General features: G+C 36.7%; 1 protein-coding gene across 8 annotated transcripts in view; it reads left to right on the forward strand.

Moving 5' to 3' along the window:
- Positions 1-16086, forward strand: part of STRN (striatin) — a 132427-nt gene that overhangs the window by 102123 nt on the left and 14218 nt on the right. For 6 of the 8 annotated variants that reach the window (XM_055240692.2, XM_055240691.2, XM_063618145.1 and 3 more), the window contains 5 exons: positions 4535-4656; positions 7764-7931; positions 10437-10577; positions 14673-14780; positions 15980-16066. In XM_055240692.2, the coding sequence (XP_055096667.1) occupies positions 4535-4656; positions 7764-7931; positions 10437-10577; positions 14673-14780; positions 15980-16066 (626 nt within the window). The remainder of the gene's footprint in view (positions 1-4534; positions 4657-7763; positions 7932-10436; positions 10578-14672; positions 14781-15979; positions 16067-16086) is intronic. The other 2 variants (XM_063618143.1, XM_063618144.1) reach the window with 1 other exon arrangement.

Below are 16086 nucleotides of genomic sequence, written 5' to 3' on the forward strand. Positions count from 1 at the left end.
CAGCACTTTGGGAGTTGAGGCGGGCGGATCACAAGGTCAGGAGTTTGAGACCAGCCTGGCAAACGTGGTGAAACCCCATCTCTACTAAAAATATAAAAATTAGCTGAGTGCAGTGGCGTGCACCTGTAATCCCAGCTGCTCAGGAGGCTGAGGCAGGAGAATTGCTTGAACCCAGGAGGCAGAGGTTGCAGTGAGCCGATATGTCGCCTCTGCACTCCAACCTGGGCGACAGAGTGAGATTCTATCTCAAAAAATAGTTGGATCTCAAATTAACAACTTAACGTCACACACAAGAGAAAACCAACCCCAAAGCTAGCAGAAGACAAGAAATAACCAAACTCAGAGCTGAACTGAATGAAATTGAGACACAAAAAAACCATATAAAAAATCACTGAAACCAGAAGTTGGTTCTTTGAAAGAATAAGATAGGTAGACCACTAGCTAAACTAATAAAGGAAAAAAGAGAAGATCCAAATAAACACAACCAGAAATGATAAATGTAATATTGCCACCAACCCCACAGAAATACAAAAACCAACCAGAAACTATTATGAACACCTCTATGCACACAAACTAGAAAACGTAGAAGAAATGGATAAATTCCTGGAAACAACATCCCAAGACTAAACCAGGAAGAAATTCTAACTGTGAACAGACCAATAATGAGTTCTGAAATTGAATCAGTAATAAAAAGCTTACCAACAAGAAAAAGCCCAGGTTGAGATGGATTCACAACTGAATTCTACCTAGCGCATAAAGAAGAGCTGGTGCCATTTCTACTAAAACTATTCCAGAAAATTGAGGAGGAGGGGCCAGGTGCAGTGGCTCATGCCTGTAATCCCAGCACTTTGGGAGGCCAAGGTGGGTGGATCACCTGAGATCAGGAGTTTGAGACCAGCCTGGCCAACATGGTGAAACCCCATCTCGGCTGGGCGTGGTGGCAGGTGCTGTAATCCCAGCGACTTAGGAGGCTGAGGCAGGAGAATCACTTGAAACTGGGAGGCAGAGGTTGCAGTAAGCCGAGATTGCACCCATTGCATTCCAGCCTGGGCGACAAGAGTGATGGAGCTCCATCTCAAAAAAAAAAAAAAAAGAGGGACTTTTCCCTAACTCATTCTATGAGGCCAGCATCATCGTGATACCAAAACCTGGCAGAGATACAACAAAAAGGAAAACTTCAGGCCAATATCCTTGATGAACATAGAAGCAAAAATCTTCAACCAAATACTAGCAGAGCAAATCCAACAGCACATCAAAAAGCTAATCCACCACAATCAAGCAGGCTTCATCCCTGGGTTGCAAGGTTAGTTCAGTATACACAAATCAATAAATGTGGTTCATCACATGAACAGAACCGAAAACAAAAATCACATGATCATCTCAATAGATGCAGAAAAGGCTTTCGATAAAATTCAGCATCACTTCATTTTAAAAACCCTGAACAAACTAGGCATTGAAGGAACATACCCCAAAATATTAAAAGCCATCTATGACAAGCTCACAGCCGACATCACACTGAACTGCAAAATCTGGAAGCATTTCTCTTGAGAACTGGAACAAGACAAGGATGCCTACTCTCACCACTCCTATTCAATATAATACTGGAAGTCCTAGCCAGAGTAGTCAGGCAAGAAAAAGAAAAGGCATTCAAATAGGAAGAAAGGCAGTCAAACTGTCTTTGTTTGCAGACAATATAATTTTATACCTAAAAAATGCTATAGTCTCTGCCCAAAAGCTCCCAGATCTGATAAAACAACTACAGCAAATTTCTGGATATAAAATCCATGTATGAAAATCAGTACCATTTCTATACACCAATAATGCCCAAGCTGAGTACCAAATCAAGAATGCAGTCTCATTTACAGTAGCCACAAAAAAGATAAAATAACTAGGAATATAGCTAACCATGGAGGTGAAAGATCTCTACAATGAGAATTACAAAACACTGCTCAAAGAAAATCAGAGATGACACAAAGAAATGGAAAAACATTCTATGCTCATGGATAGAAAGAATCTATTGTTAAAATGGCCATACTGCCCAAAGCAATTTACAAATTCAATGCTATTCCTATCAAACTACCAGTGACATTCTCACAGAATTAGAAAAAATGTTGAAAATTCATATGGAAACCCAAAGAGCCAAGGCAATCCTAAGCAAAAAGAACAAAGCTGGAGGCATCACATTACCTGACTTCAAACTATACTACAGGGCTATAGTAACCAAAACAGCATGGTACTGGTACAAAAACAGAAGGATGGACCAATGAAACAGAATAGAGAGCCCAGAAATAAAGCTGCACACCTACAACCGTCTAATCTTCAACAAAGTTGACAAAAACAAGCAATGGGGAAAGGACTCCCTATTCAATAAATGATGCTGGGATAAATGGCTAGCCATATGCAGAAGATTGAAACTGGACCCCTTCCTTATACCATATATAAAAATCAATTCAAGACAGATTTAAGACTTAAATGCAAAACCTAAAACTAAAAAAAGTTGAAGGAAAACCTAGGGAATACCATTCTAGACATAGGCCCTGGCAAAGATTTCATGATGAAGACACCAAAAGCAATTGCAACAATGACAAAAAAAAAAAAAATGACAAATGGGACCTAGTTTAACTGAAGAGCTTCTGCATACATTAGAAACTATCAACAGAGTAAATAGACAACCCAGAGAATGAGAGAAAATATTTGCGAACTATGAATCTGACAAAGGACCAATATCCAGAACCTATAAGGAACCTAAACAAATTAACAAGCTAAAAACAGGCCGGGCGCGGTGGCTCACGCTTGTAATCCCAGCACTTTGGGAGGCCGAGGTGGGCAGATCACAAGGTCAGGAGATCGAGACCACGGTGAAGCCCCGTCTCTACTAAAAATACAAAAAATCAGCCAGGCGTGGTGGTAGGCGCCTGTAGTCCCAGCTACTCAGGAGGCTGAGGCAGGAGAATGGCGTGAACCCGGGAGGCGGAGCTTGCAGTGAGCCAAGATTGTGCCACTGCACTCCAGCCTGGGTGATGGAGCGAGACTCCGTCTCAAAAAAAATAAAAAAATAAAAACAACCCCATTAAAAAGTGGGCAAAGGACGTGAACAGATAGTTTCCAAAAGAAGACATACATGCAGCCAACAGACATGAAAAAATGCTCATCATCACTTATTACAGAAATGCAAATCAAAAATTAACAAGCAAAAAACAACCCCATTAAAAAGTGGGCAAAGAACATGAACAGATAGTTTCCAGAAGAAGACATACATGTGGCCAACAGACAGGAAAAAATGCTCAACATCACTTATTACAGAAATGCAAATCAAGACCACAATGAGATGCCATGTCACACCAGTCAGAATGGCTGTTATCAAAAGGTCAAAAGATAACAGATGCTGGCAAGGCTGTGGAGAAAAGGGAACACTTAAATGCTGCTGGTAGGAGTGTAAATTAGTTCAGCCACTGTGGAAAGCAGTTTGGTGATTTCTCAGAGAAGTTTGAACTACTAGTCAACCTAGCATTATTAGGTATATACCCAAAGGAATATAAATCATTCTGCTATAAAGAGACATGCATGTGTGTTAATCATAGCACATAGTAGCAAAGACATGGAATCATCCTAAATGCCCATCAGCAGTAAACTGGATAAAGAAAATGTGGTACATATACACCGTGGAATACGATGCACCCATAAAAAAATGAGATTCTGTCCTTTGCAGGAAAATCATGGAACTGAAGACCATCAGCTTAAGCAAACTAATGCAGGAACAGAAAACCAAATACTGCATGTTCTCACTTGTAAGTGAGAACTAAACATTGAGTATACATGGACACAAGAAAGGAACAATAGACACTAGGGCCAACTTGACTGTGGAGGGTGGGAGGAGGGTGAGGATTGAAAAACTACCCATTGTGTACTATGCTTTTTTCCTGAGTGAGGGAATAATAGGTACAGCAAACCGCCAAGGCATGCAATTTATCTATAGAACCAACCTGCACATGTACCCTTGAAACTAAAAGTTAAAAAAGTTTTGTGAGAAGTGTGTGTGTGTGTGTGTGTGTGTATGTGATGATACATTGCATTTTTTTTTCTGTTTCTGTTTAAGAAATGTGCCTTTTCTCTTGATTTAGCACAGATTGGCATACTTTTTATATAAAGAGTCACATAATAAATATCCGACTTAGGCTGTTAGGCTTTTTGAAATATTTTAGGATTTGCTAGTCATATAATTTCTGTTGCATATTCTTGTTTTTTGTTTTGTTTTGTTTTATAACCCTTTAAAAATGTAAAGCCGTTCTTAGCTTGAGGACTGTACAGAAACAGACCAGTGGTTGGATTTGACCTGCAGACCATAATTTACCACCCTCTTAAACCAGAGGAAGAAAAATGAACAGTGCTTTGATAGTACCTGTGTTTTCATTTTTTATAAAAAGCAGAAAAATAGAAAGCCATTTGGGTAATTAAACATTCTTATTTTTAACAAGTCATATTATCAGGTTGGTTTTTGAGAATAGCAGTTGATTTATTTTTTTTAATCTCCCAGAGGTCCAGTGCTTTGTGTGGTAATGAGCAGCAATGGTGAGCAGTGTTACAGTGGTGGTACTGATGGACTGATCCAGGGCTGGAATACCACTAATCCCAACATCGACCCCTATGATTCTTATGGTAGGTGATTTCCCAAAGATCTGAAGGAATAAAATTGGTTTTTTAAACACATTTTTTCATAGAATATAAAAGGAAGAGATAAAGAGATTTTTGAAAATAAATAGGTAAAGAGAACCACATCTTTATTTGGTTAAGAAGGACTTCTGTATTTAGGAATTAACTTGATATACAATGCTAAAAGAAGAAAAGAAAAAAACATTCTTGAAAATACAGTTCCCACTTCTCCAAAGTCTTATTGATTGGAAATACAGGCTTGATTGATGGTTGTTTTCTTATTTTAGGCGTCTGTAGAGTTCTTGATACATTATTACTAATCTGTAATAGTATTTCATCACTGTTCTTGTCAAACAACTTTTAAGGAAAATGAATGTTGGTGCTATTCCTTTGGTCAATTATTGGAGGGCTGTAGAAGCTAATAATTTTTAAAGTCCATGACACCAAAATATATAAAGGGCCTCAAAAGTTAAGAAGTGCCCTTTAGTTTTGGGAACAGTACCATACATCATAAATCATATTATAATCTATCAATGGATATGACCATAGATTCATTTGTAAAAACTATTTAGGAATTGGCTATTTTGGTTTTCTGTTAACTTCTAGAGTAGTTTGAAGTATCACATTTGTCATAAAAGCATTTTAATTTCATCATCATTTTAGATTAATTTTACCACCAAATCAGAGTAAGGATAAGAAATTCAATAAACAAAATTTTTTCCCAGCATGCATTTAATGAGCATTAATATTTTGTGAAAGGTAACCCCACTCTTCCCTAATTCTCTTATAAGTTATCTGTTCCATGTCTTTCCTTACTTCCTGTACCTCTCTGCCAGAGGATCAGCTGTCCCTCTTTCTGTCCTAGGCTAGTCCTTCCCATTTTGACTGTATTCATTTTAGTTTCTTTTGTGACTGTACTCGAATCTCTTTCTGTCTCTTTGCGACTGCATTCTAATCTCTTGCTCTTCTGCTCTCGTTTTCTTGCATCTTAATTAAGCCCTACTCTCCTTGCTCTCTTTCCATCCCCTCAGCAAATAAGTAAATTCGGGTATCTTCCATTCTGGGCAAGGAGAAGCCTTTTCTTGACCTTGTTTCCGTCTCTGCCTTCTGTTTAGTCCCTCTCTTTTCCTCATCATCTGTTTCTTTGATGGTATTGTCTAGAAAACACAATTACCAGTTACTAATTTCATGTTTTTTCTCTGTGCTTCATCCGTCTACATTCTGGCTTCTGGCTACAGCACTTACATATAACAAGATTGTCAGTAACTAATTGCCTGATCCAAGAATATTTTACAGTCTTTTATTTTACTGGATGTATTGGCTGTATCTGAGATTGTTAACAACTCCATCCTTTTTGAAATCTGTCCATTCTATTGGCTTTTTGACACTTTCTGACAATTTCTGTTCCCTGTCCTTCATAAACTGCTTTTGTTTTTCTTGCCTTAAATATTGACATAAAGACCCAGACCCTAACTTTTTGCAGTGTACAAACATTCCTTGAGAGACTGAATCTACATCTGTGCTTTTACATATAGTTGACTCATAAATCTTTAAGCTTCAGATTGACTACAGGAATTTCAGGATGACTGTTTCATTGTCTGTAATTCCTAGCATTTTCTGTGTTTCTTCTCCCGTATATTCTTTTTTAGTTGGTGGCACTATGAGCATCACCCAGACTAGAAACCTAAGAATTACTTCAGATTCCCTGTTCTGTCACACTGTCCCCGCTTACTAATTACCTAGTTTTTTGATAATGACTCCCTAAATATTTCTTGAATTTACTTTTTCTGCTCTGGCCCTCTCACTGCTTCCCGTGGCCTTAGGTTTTTGTCACTTTTTGTCTGCTGAAACAATCCCTTGCCTTTGTCTTGATTCTATCCAGTCTGTCTTCTGTACTACGACCAAGCTTACCTTATTAAATACATACTTGATCCTGCTGCCCCTGGAGACAGATTCCTTGTTGCTTTCAGGATAATTTCCAAGTTCCTTAATACGTAGTAGAAATCACACCGTAAACTAGATGCCCTCATCCCATCTACTTCCTATTTCAAAGTCCACACTCCAGTAATACTGAATTGCTTATACATTTCCTTGCATATCATGCTGTTTCTTTTTTCATGTGGTTTTGTAGGTGCTGCCTCCTTGTCAAGCATGTTCTCCCCCTCTTCTTCAACTGGCTAACGTCTGTAAATTCTAGGTTTCACTCTCCAAGTTTTCACTCATTCCAGTTACTCTCTGTGCTAACTGATGTCTGTCACAATTATTGTACTTTCAGCATTGTCTATTGAGGACTGGGATAGAATTGGGTCTTAATCATATATTTGGCTCCATCATTGAGCATAGCACCTGACACACAGTGTGTCTTCAATATTTTATGGTATGTGTGACACAGGATATAAGACATAATACCATTGACATTTCCAGACTTAACATTTGTGAGTCATCTTGAAAGTACCACTTCATAGAATCATTGTGAAGATTAATAAAGTTTCCAATTTGACTTTTATCATGAGACTGTGCTTAACCTCCCCACTTCCCTCCCTCTTCCCCTGCATACACTATCACCACATCTCAGTTACTGCTGTTTGAGAATTTGGGGATTCCTGTAGATGTCACTTCCTGTCCATTATGAATGCCGTATTTTCAGGAAAAACTGCCATCCATCATATAGTAAGATAAGTGGACAGAAGGAAGTATAGCCAAAGTGCTAAGGGACTTCAGAGAGGGAGAGGACTTCTCTGTTCACTTCCTTGGGGAGTATGAGTTGTGGTTTCTCCAAAGATTAATTAAATTCAAATGATTTTGTATTAACATGCTTTAAAAATATTTAGACAAATGGAAGGACAAAAGGAAGGGGGAGGAAATAGTCAGTTTTTTTAAGGGGAAAAATACGTGCTTTTAACTTTTAATTGAAAATTTTTAAACTTTACATTTGTATATTTCCAAACCTGTTTTGATTTTCTGTAGCCTGTCAGAAGAATAATAGAAACCAAGAATCGTATTTTATACTGTTATCAGGTGCTATTGTTTATATATTTTACTTTCTCTGAAATCTAAGTACCTTTGTGATTTTTTTTTTCCTCCTGATTTTGCATTTTTACTGTTTTGTATAGATCCTTCTGTTTTACGAGGCCCTCTGCTAGGCCACACGGATGCAGTCTGGGGTTTGGCTTATAGTGCAGCACATCAGCGTTTGTTGTCCTGTTCAGCAGATGGCACTCTGCGTTTGTGGAATACAACTGAGGTTGCTCCAGCACTAAGTGTATTTAATGATACTAAAGGTACATACTTTAAAAAATCATTTTGCTGAATCCTCTATAAAACAGTTTATTCTGAAAATAAGCAAGCAGATAAATGATTCTCTGAACTCTTTAAATTTAATTTGAAAGTTTTTGAAGCAACAAAAGTGTATTTGTTTGAATTTCCAACCTATATATAATTTTGTTTTGTTTTGTTTTGTTTTGTTTTTGTTTTTGTTTGTTTTTTTTGAGACGGAGTATCACTCTGTTGCCCAGGCTGGAGTGCAGTGGCGCAATCTCGGCTCACTGCAACCTCCATCTCCCAGGTTCAAGCGATTCTCCTGCCTCAGCCTCCAGCACGCACCACCACGCTCAGCTAATTTTTGTAGTTTTTTAGTTGAGACAGGGTTTCGCTATGTTGGCCAGGCTGGTCTGGAACTCCTGACCTCAAGTGATTCACATGCCTCAGGCTCCCGAAGTGCTGGGATTACAGGCGTGAGCCACTGCACCCGGCCTATAATTTTTAAAAGCATAGTTTTTGGTGAAAGAACACACAGATTTTAGATTTTAAAAAATTAAGATATAATTTATATGTAGTGAAAAACAGATATTAAGGATACATTTCAGTGAGTCTGATAGATGAGTACACCCATGTAACTTATACATCAATCAAGACATAGAGTCCAGGTGTGGTGGCTCACACCTGTAATCCTAGCACTTCGGGAGGCTGAGGCAGGAGGATCACGAGAGGCCAGGAATTTGGGACCAGCTGGGCAACATAGCGAGGCCCTGTCTCTACATTTTCTTTAAAAAAAAAAAAAAAAGACTATATTTGCCCATTCTCGTACCACTATAAAGAAATACCTGAGACTGGGTAATTTGTTTAAAAAAAAAAAAAAAAGGTTTAATTGGCTGACGGTTCTGTACAGGAAGCATAGCAGCTTTTGTTTGGCTTCTGGGGAGGCCTCAAGCAATTTACAATCATGGCAGAAGGCAAAGGGACAGGAGGCATGTTTTACATGGCCGGAGCAGGAGGAAGAAGGGGGTGGGACATACTTTTAAACAACCAAATCTTGTGAGAACTCTATCACGAGAATAGCACCAAAGGGGAAAATCCGCCCACGATCCAGTTACCTCCCGCCAGGCCGTATCTCCAACATTGGGGATTACAGTTTGACATGTGACTTGAGTGGGGACACAGATCCAAACCATATGAAAGATAGAACATTTCCTTTATCTCCCCAAAGTTCCTTCGTGTCTTTCCAAGTCAATCCCCACCTCTCCTTATTCCCAACCAGACGTACCCACTGTTGTGATTTCTTTTATCATAGATTAATCTACTCAAACGTCATGTAAATGGAATAGTACAGTATGTGTTCTTTGTATCTTGCTTTTATTCTTCATTATAATGTTTTTGAAATTCATTTGTGTTATATCAATTATTTCTTTCATTTTTATTTGATAGTATTTTATTAAGCCATAATTTGTCTATTCATTTATATCTTGATGGATATTTGGGTTGTCTCTAGTTTTTTGCTATTTTGAACAAGGCTGCTATGAACATTCATATATTTTCATTATAGGTGTGTAGAGACTTAGAATTGCTGGACTTTCAGGTGGATGTTTATTTTACTTTATGTGAAATTACTAAAAATTTTTCAAAAAAATTTTGTGGTTGTACCATTTTACACCTTTGACAGCAGTGTATGAGCATTCCAGTTGCTCTGCATCCTTACAAACATATGGTATTGTTAGTCTATTTAGCCATTCTGGTGGATGTGTAGTAGTATTTCATCATAGTTTATTTGCATTTCTTTGATGGCTGACTTTGATGAGCATTTCTTTTGTTTGCATATTGGTTATTTGTATATCTTCTGCACTCTACACATTTTTGAACTGTTAGCTTGCTGTAGTTAAATTTTGAGCCAAATGAAAAAAATCAGATTATTATATTCACTTTATATGTTTCCTTCTATTTTTATGTTTATAAATAAGCTGTAAGTTTTCATGTATTCTAGATGGTAAATAAAAATACCTTCTTTATTCTTGAGCTATTATAACTTCTCTCCAGGCTTTGATGAGTTGTCTTCATATGGTATTTGCATGACTCTAACAATAAATAGTAATTTTAAATTTTACTTTTTAATTTCTCTATTTTTGATGAGCTAACATTCCCAATAAGAGATGGGTTTTTTAAAATGAAGAATTCCCACTATGTCTCTCTAAGCTCGAGGTTGGGCGGAAGCAGCAAAATTTGTAATTCATACGTTTTCCATTTGCTTTCTGAATAAAGGCTTGCATTCCATGAATATATCAGTTGAGTAACAGGTAGAAGATCTGCTAAGCAGGTAAGGGAAATAAATAGACTAGGGCTAAAAGTTACAAAGAAATAATCTCCAATGAATAGTTATGAGCTAATTCTTATTCTGATGGTAAGCCTTGTTTACTTCTTAAGGAAACCATGCCATTATTTGTTTTGCTATATTTTAAGCACATTGTCAAGTAGATGGTTTAATTGCCATTCTATTTCAATATGTTCTCTTTCAGAATTGGGAATCCCTGCCTCTGTGGATCTAGTGAGCAGTGACCCGAGCCATATGGTAGCATCATTCAGCAAGGGATATACAAGCATCTTTAACATGGAAACACAACAACGCATTCTCACTTTAGAATCCAATGTAGATACAAGTATGCTACCAATTTTAAATAGTCTGTGTTTATTTTTTTAACTTAATCAAAATTATGGCTACTAGAGTTAGCTGTGAAAAATATTTGTCATTATAAAGCTTTCTGTCTCTTAAATCTCAGAACACAGTTACTTAGAAGGTTGTAATTATTTACCTTTTAAGAATTTGGGTTAAGTTTATGTACATTTATAACTATACTGTTTGAAATAGCATTTGAGCTATTATGGGTCAAGTTTTATTTTATACCAAATGATTAATTTTCAATTCTGTTTGAAGAAAGCCATATTTATTCTGAATAGGAAATAAAATCTATTTTTCATTTCTTGTAATTTCATATTTTAAATCAACTTAATTTTATATTAATAGTATGATTTGGTACAGCTCAATACAGATCATGTTGTGGCACTCAGAATTCCAAACCTGAAGCTTCTCATTGGATGCAGGAAGTCAGGAAATAAATGCTTTTTCAGGTTATGAAGAAGATATTACAGACTCTTTTTTGGTTTTTGGCTTTCTTAACCATTGCTTTCTGTCATTAGCCATAATCCAGACAATAACAGTTTAGGTTGTAGTTGATGAAGAATACCACATACATATACTGTTGTTTTAATCTGAGAACTAGCTTTAAAAGTGATTACATGTTGTGTGTGTGCACATGCTTGTGTGAACATGTACATGCATATGTGTACATATGTTCTTGTGGTGTTCTCACTCTCTCTCTCTCTCTCTCTCAAGAAGTTTCTTTATTCCATTGTGGTTTTCATTATTTTCCCCTCCTAACCTGTTGTTCATTGTTTTCTGCTGATATGCTGAGACTTGTTTGGGGAAGTAAGCATGAATAGAACTTTGAGCTACTTGGATGTAAACGAGAGAGACAGGAAAATAAAAACTCAGATGATAGAATTGGAAAAGGAGAATTTTTTTCAGCAAGAAATTACAGGTTTTAGACTCTCAATAAATTTAAAATCATATTTAAATATATGACCCAAAGCTACAGTAGCAAAATAAAAAACTAATATGAAATTAGAAAGGATGAGAACATTTTTGTAATTAACCTTCAGAGATTATATGGCCAATTCGTGAACATCCTGAGTGGAAATAATGCTTTTTAATGACTGCAGGTTAATAAGATGTCAAGTCTGGTAGATAAGATGGATAAAGAGAACTAGGCGAGTGAGTCCACATTTTCCCCCAAGAGATGTGACCCTAAATTAATAGGACTTTTTACCTGACACTGGAAACATTTTGAGAAAACTTCCAAGAATATTTTTAACAAAGGCAACATTACTGGAATAAATGATCATTGTTTTGAGTTGTAATATGTCCTGACATTTTCTAAACTATGTTTTTTACTTTTAAAGTTGTATAAAGCAAACTTAGTCTCTTACTATGTTTTACTGTGAACTACCCCTTGTTATTTATAATTGATTGTGTTGTTCTGTTTTGGAATTTAGCATTTTTTTAAAAAAAATGAAAGGACCAAACAAGCTTCAAGGTGAAAGTGAGTTTTATATAGAGTTTAAAGTGATGAAGGATGTTTGTTAGAATAGGAATAAATTACCCTTCTTCTCATTGATGTCAATGGTGATTTGACTGTGGTAAAGTCAGAGGTAGTTGAAGCAGATACATCACAAGCCAGGTATGAGTAGTATTCTTTGCATTCTGCCTACTTCTCTTATTTATCATCAAGTGGAGAAGCTTCCTTAAAAGTATTACCAAATAAGAACTTTCTTTTGCCTGTTTCCATGATTTGATTTCAATCATATTTATTTTCTAGCTCTCAAAGCAATTGAGGCTATTCTCTAAAACATCTCTCTCAGAATATATGGGATACTTCACTTAAAGTATTTCTTTTTTTGTTGTTACTGTTTTTCTCTTGCTGGACTTTACAACGGGTATTGCTCAATGGAGTATTATCTATGGAGGAAATAATGCTTAGTCTGAATTTTGTAAATAAACATCCTTTGTTTAGGATCTAAATCAGGTGTAACTGACTAAGAACTTATTCCACATGGTCAAGTGAGTTTTTGTTTTATATATATATTTTTTTGAGACGGAGTCTCACTCTGTTGCCCAGGCTGGAGTGCAATGGTGCGATCTCAGCTCACTGCAACCTCCACCTCCTGAGCTCAAGCGATTCTCCTGCCTCAGCCTCCCGAGTAGCTGGGACCACAGGCGTGTGTCACCATATCTAGTTCATTTTTGTATTTTTCGTAGAGACAGAGTTTCACCATATTGGCCAGGCTGGTCTCGAACTCCTGACCTCAAGTGATCCACCTGCCTTGGCATCCTAAAGTGCTGCGATTACAGGCGTGAGCCACCATGCCCAGCCACATTTTATATTTAAATAACAGGCTGGGTAATTACCTGCCACTAGCACTGGGAAAAGACTGTCTTCAGTTTTTAAGATGTTATATTTCTAGGAGCCACATGAAAATCCTGCAAGATTAGACTATTTTTAGCTGTATTTTCTGTTATGTGAATATAAACTTGTAATACCTATTCTAGGGTTCAAAAAATTTTTTAAACTCTATTTTGAAATAATTTTAAACTTGCAGAAAAGGTACAAAAATAGTATGAGAAGTCCTGGCTACCCTTCACACATATTTAGCAGTTTTTAACGTTTTGTCACATTTGCTTTTTCACTCTATATGTGTGTATAAGTTTTAATTCTGAACCATATGAGAGACGTCATGCTGCTATTCTCCTAGATCCTTTAGCGTGTAATTCTAAGAACAAGGACATTCTCTGATGTAGTGTATTACAATGATCAAAATCAGGAAACTTAACATTGACACAATACTATTATCTGAGTTACTATTTATATTCAAATTTTGAGAGTTGTTCCAGTAATATATTTTACAAGGACATCCCTTCCTCTCCTTGGACCATAATTTAATTTTTAAAACTTTGACATACCTTCAATTAGTGTTTTCTTTATGTCAGTTTTTCTTTTCTCTTAAAAAAAGCTTAACAGAAATCACTGAGGTTTTAAATTACTGATTTCTTTTTAATAAAAGCCTTTCAGAAAGAATGTGTGATCATTTAGGAACCAATTTTGACAGTTGTGTGATCTGCATGAACCGTCAGGTTGGGAGAGAGTCAGAAGTTCGAATAGGTACTGATTTTGTCACCTGATTGTGGAGGAGTCACAACTTTTTCTGAACCTTGATGTGTTCACTGTAATACAGGCTTAATGATATGTGCTTGCCTATCTCGTTGTGTATATAATTGAAGTTTCTTTGGCACTTACTAACACAAAAAATACAGTTAGGATGCTGACTTTCAGGATTCCAAACCTGGTTCTGTCAAATGATGACCATTTCTATTATGATGAGGAAGAGTGAAAAAGGGATTTAAGGATTAAGAAGCCCTCTTTGTCATATATATCTTTAGATGATAACGATGTGATACAGAACTTTGTATGCAAAAAGAGCTGAGATTTAAATTTGAGAATTACCTCCATGTAAGTGATGATAGAACTTACTTAAAGTAGCAAAATCTCACAGAACATTGTAGAATGAACAGTGTTAGTGGCTGTAGACTAAGCCTTAGATGGCACCCACATGTAGCAGGAAATTGTAATTTATAAATATTTCCAGATTTATCAGGCAATTCTCTTTCCTAACATTGAAATTTTGAAAACAATCACAGAATAAATGAACTAAAGACTAATAATGAAAGTCACATTATTACTTTTTCTTTTTTCTTTTCTTTTTTTGAGATAGAGTCTCACTCTGACACCTAGGCTGGAATGCAGTGGCACGATCTCGGCTCACTGCAACTTCCACCTCCTGGGTTCAAGTGATTTTCCTGCCTCAGCCTCCTGAGTAGCTGGGACTACAGGCAGGCACCACCACACTTGGCTAATTTTTGTATTTTTAATAGAGACAGGGTTTCACCATGTTGACCAGGATGGTCTTGATCTCCTGACCTCGTGATCCACCCGCCTTGGCCTCCCAACGTGCTGGGATTACAGGCGTGAGCCACTGTGGCCGGCCTACTTTTTCAGTCTCTTAGGTTGATAATTCAGTTCTCCTTTGTGTGAAAAATATCTTTGACTACATTGTGTTGCTTTTTAATTTTTTCTTTTTAGCAGCCAACTCTTCCTGCCAAATAAATAGAGTCATCAGTCATCCTACTCTTCCGATCAGCATCACTGCTCATGAAGACAGGCACATCAAATTCTATGATAACAATACAGGTAAGAATTTATTAAGAATTGATTTTTATTAAAGCAAAAAAAAAAAAAAAAATCCCTACCACAGGTAGGCTAATTTTGGTGTCTGTTGGTGGTTTCGTAGTCAGGGAATAGGCACTGAAACCCAAATACTCTCCCGGCTCAGTTTCTCTTCACTCTATCCAAATCTGCTAAGACTAGTCTTTATTATACAATACAGAATCATTTTGGTTTATTTAATAGTGAGCAGATGCTGTATGTAGGCTTTAGAGCCAAGGTTATCACTAGGGACACCAGGAAAAGTTCACTCAAATACCAGTAAAAATGATCTTGCTGTGATCTATTGTAGTATTATATATTGGGGAAAAGTAGAAACACTGGAAATAGAGGCATATGGTCATTATATTTTGTTTAAAATTGTTCAATTATTGAATAGCATTATTCAATATTCAATTATTCCGTTATCAAGTAGCCTTTTTTAATGTTGCAGATGGAAAACCTCCAGGTCATTGTATTCGTTTTTCCATGGACTAATCTTTTCTGTGTTATAAAACTGACTAGTTGGTCCTCATTGATTTGAATTGTGCATGGAGATTTGCCCAAGTTTTATTTTATTACGTTTCCCCAGTATAAAGGAAATTTAGGAAGCGTTGTGCTGGGAGGAAAGCACCCTATATTAGCTGCCATATTTACCTAAGTGTCTGCCTTGTTAATATGTTGACTTTTGCTGACTGTTTAGCTGCTGGTGATGAATCATTTAATATTTAAAATTTTTTTGTGTATGTTGTATCCACCAAAATTGTGGCCATGTTTTCTTTCTGTCCCTTTTTCCTTGCCTCATTGTTTTCTCTCTGTGAATTTGAATTCTGTGTTTCCACAACTCATAATTTGCCAGTAGCTAAAGAATGCAAAGTAGGTGATTAATAATGTCTACATTCTAATTAACAAACATAGCCTAAGGGATGTGTGTAGAAATTACTGACTTCCATATTGTGGCTTAAAAGACAAAAGTGTAATCTAAGATTTGAGCTTTTTTGGTTTTCCGTATCATTGCCATGATTAGAGGCAAGAGGGAGGCATGTTGTTGTAGTTGATGGAAAAAGCTATTAATACAGTAAGCACACAGAGAGGGATGACTGGAGAAACCAGCATGACATGGTAACTGGCGTATATTGAAGATGAGCAAAGGCATTAATAAGGAGTAACAATCTCTTTTTCCAAAGGCAAACTGATCCACTCGATGGTAGCCCACCTAGAAGCTGTTACAAGTTTAGCAGTTGATCCTAATGGCCTTTACTTGATGTCTGGCAGTAAGTACCTCAAGTATGGA

This window comes from Symphalangus syndactylus, chromosome 14 (assembly GCF_028878055.3).
Source record: "Symphalangus syndactylus isolate Jambi chromosome 14, NHGRI_mSymSyn1-v2.1_pri, whole genome shotgun sequence".
NCBI classification, from domain to species: Eukaryota; Metazoa; Chordata; class Mammalia; order Primates; family Hylobatidae; genus Symphalangus; species Symphalangus syndactylus.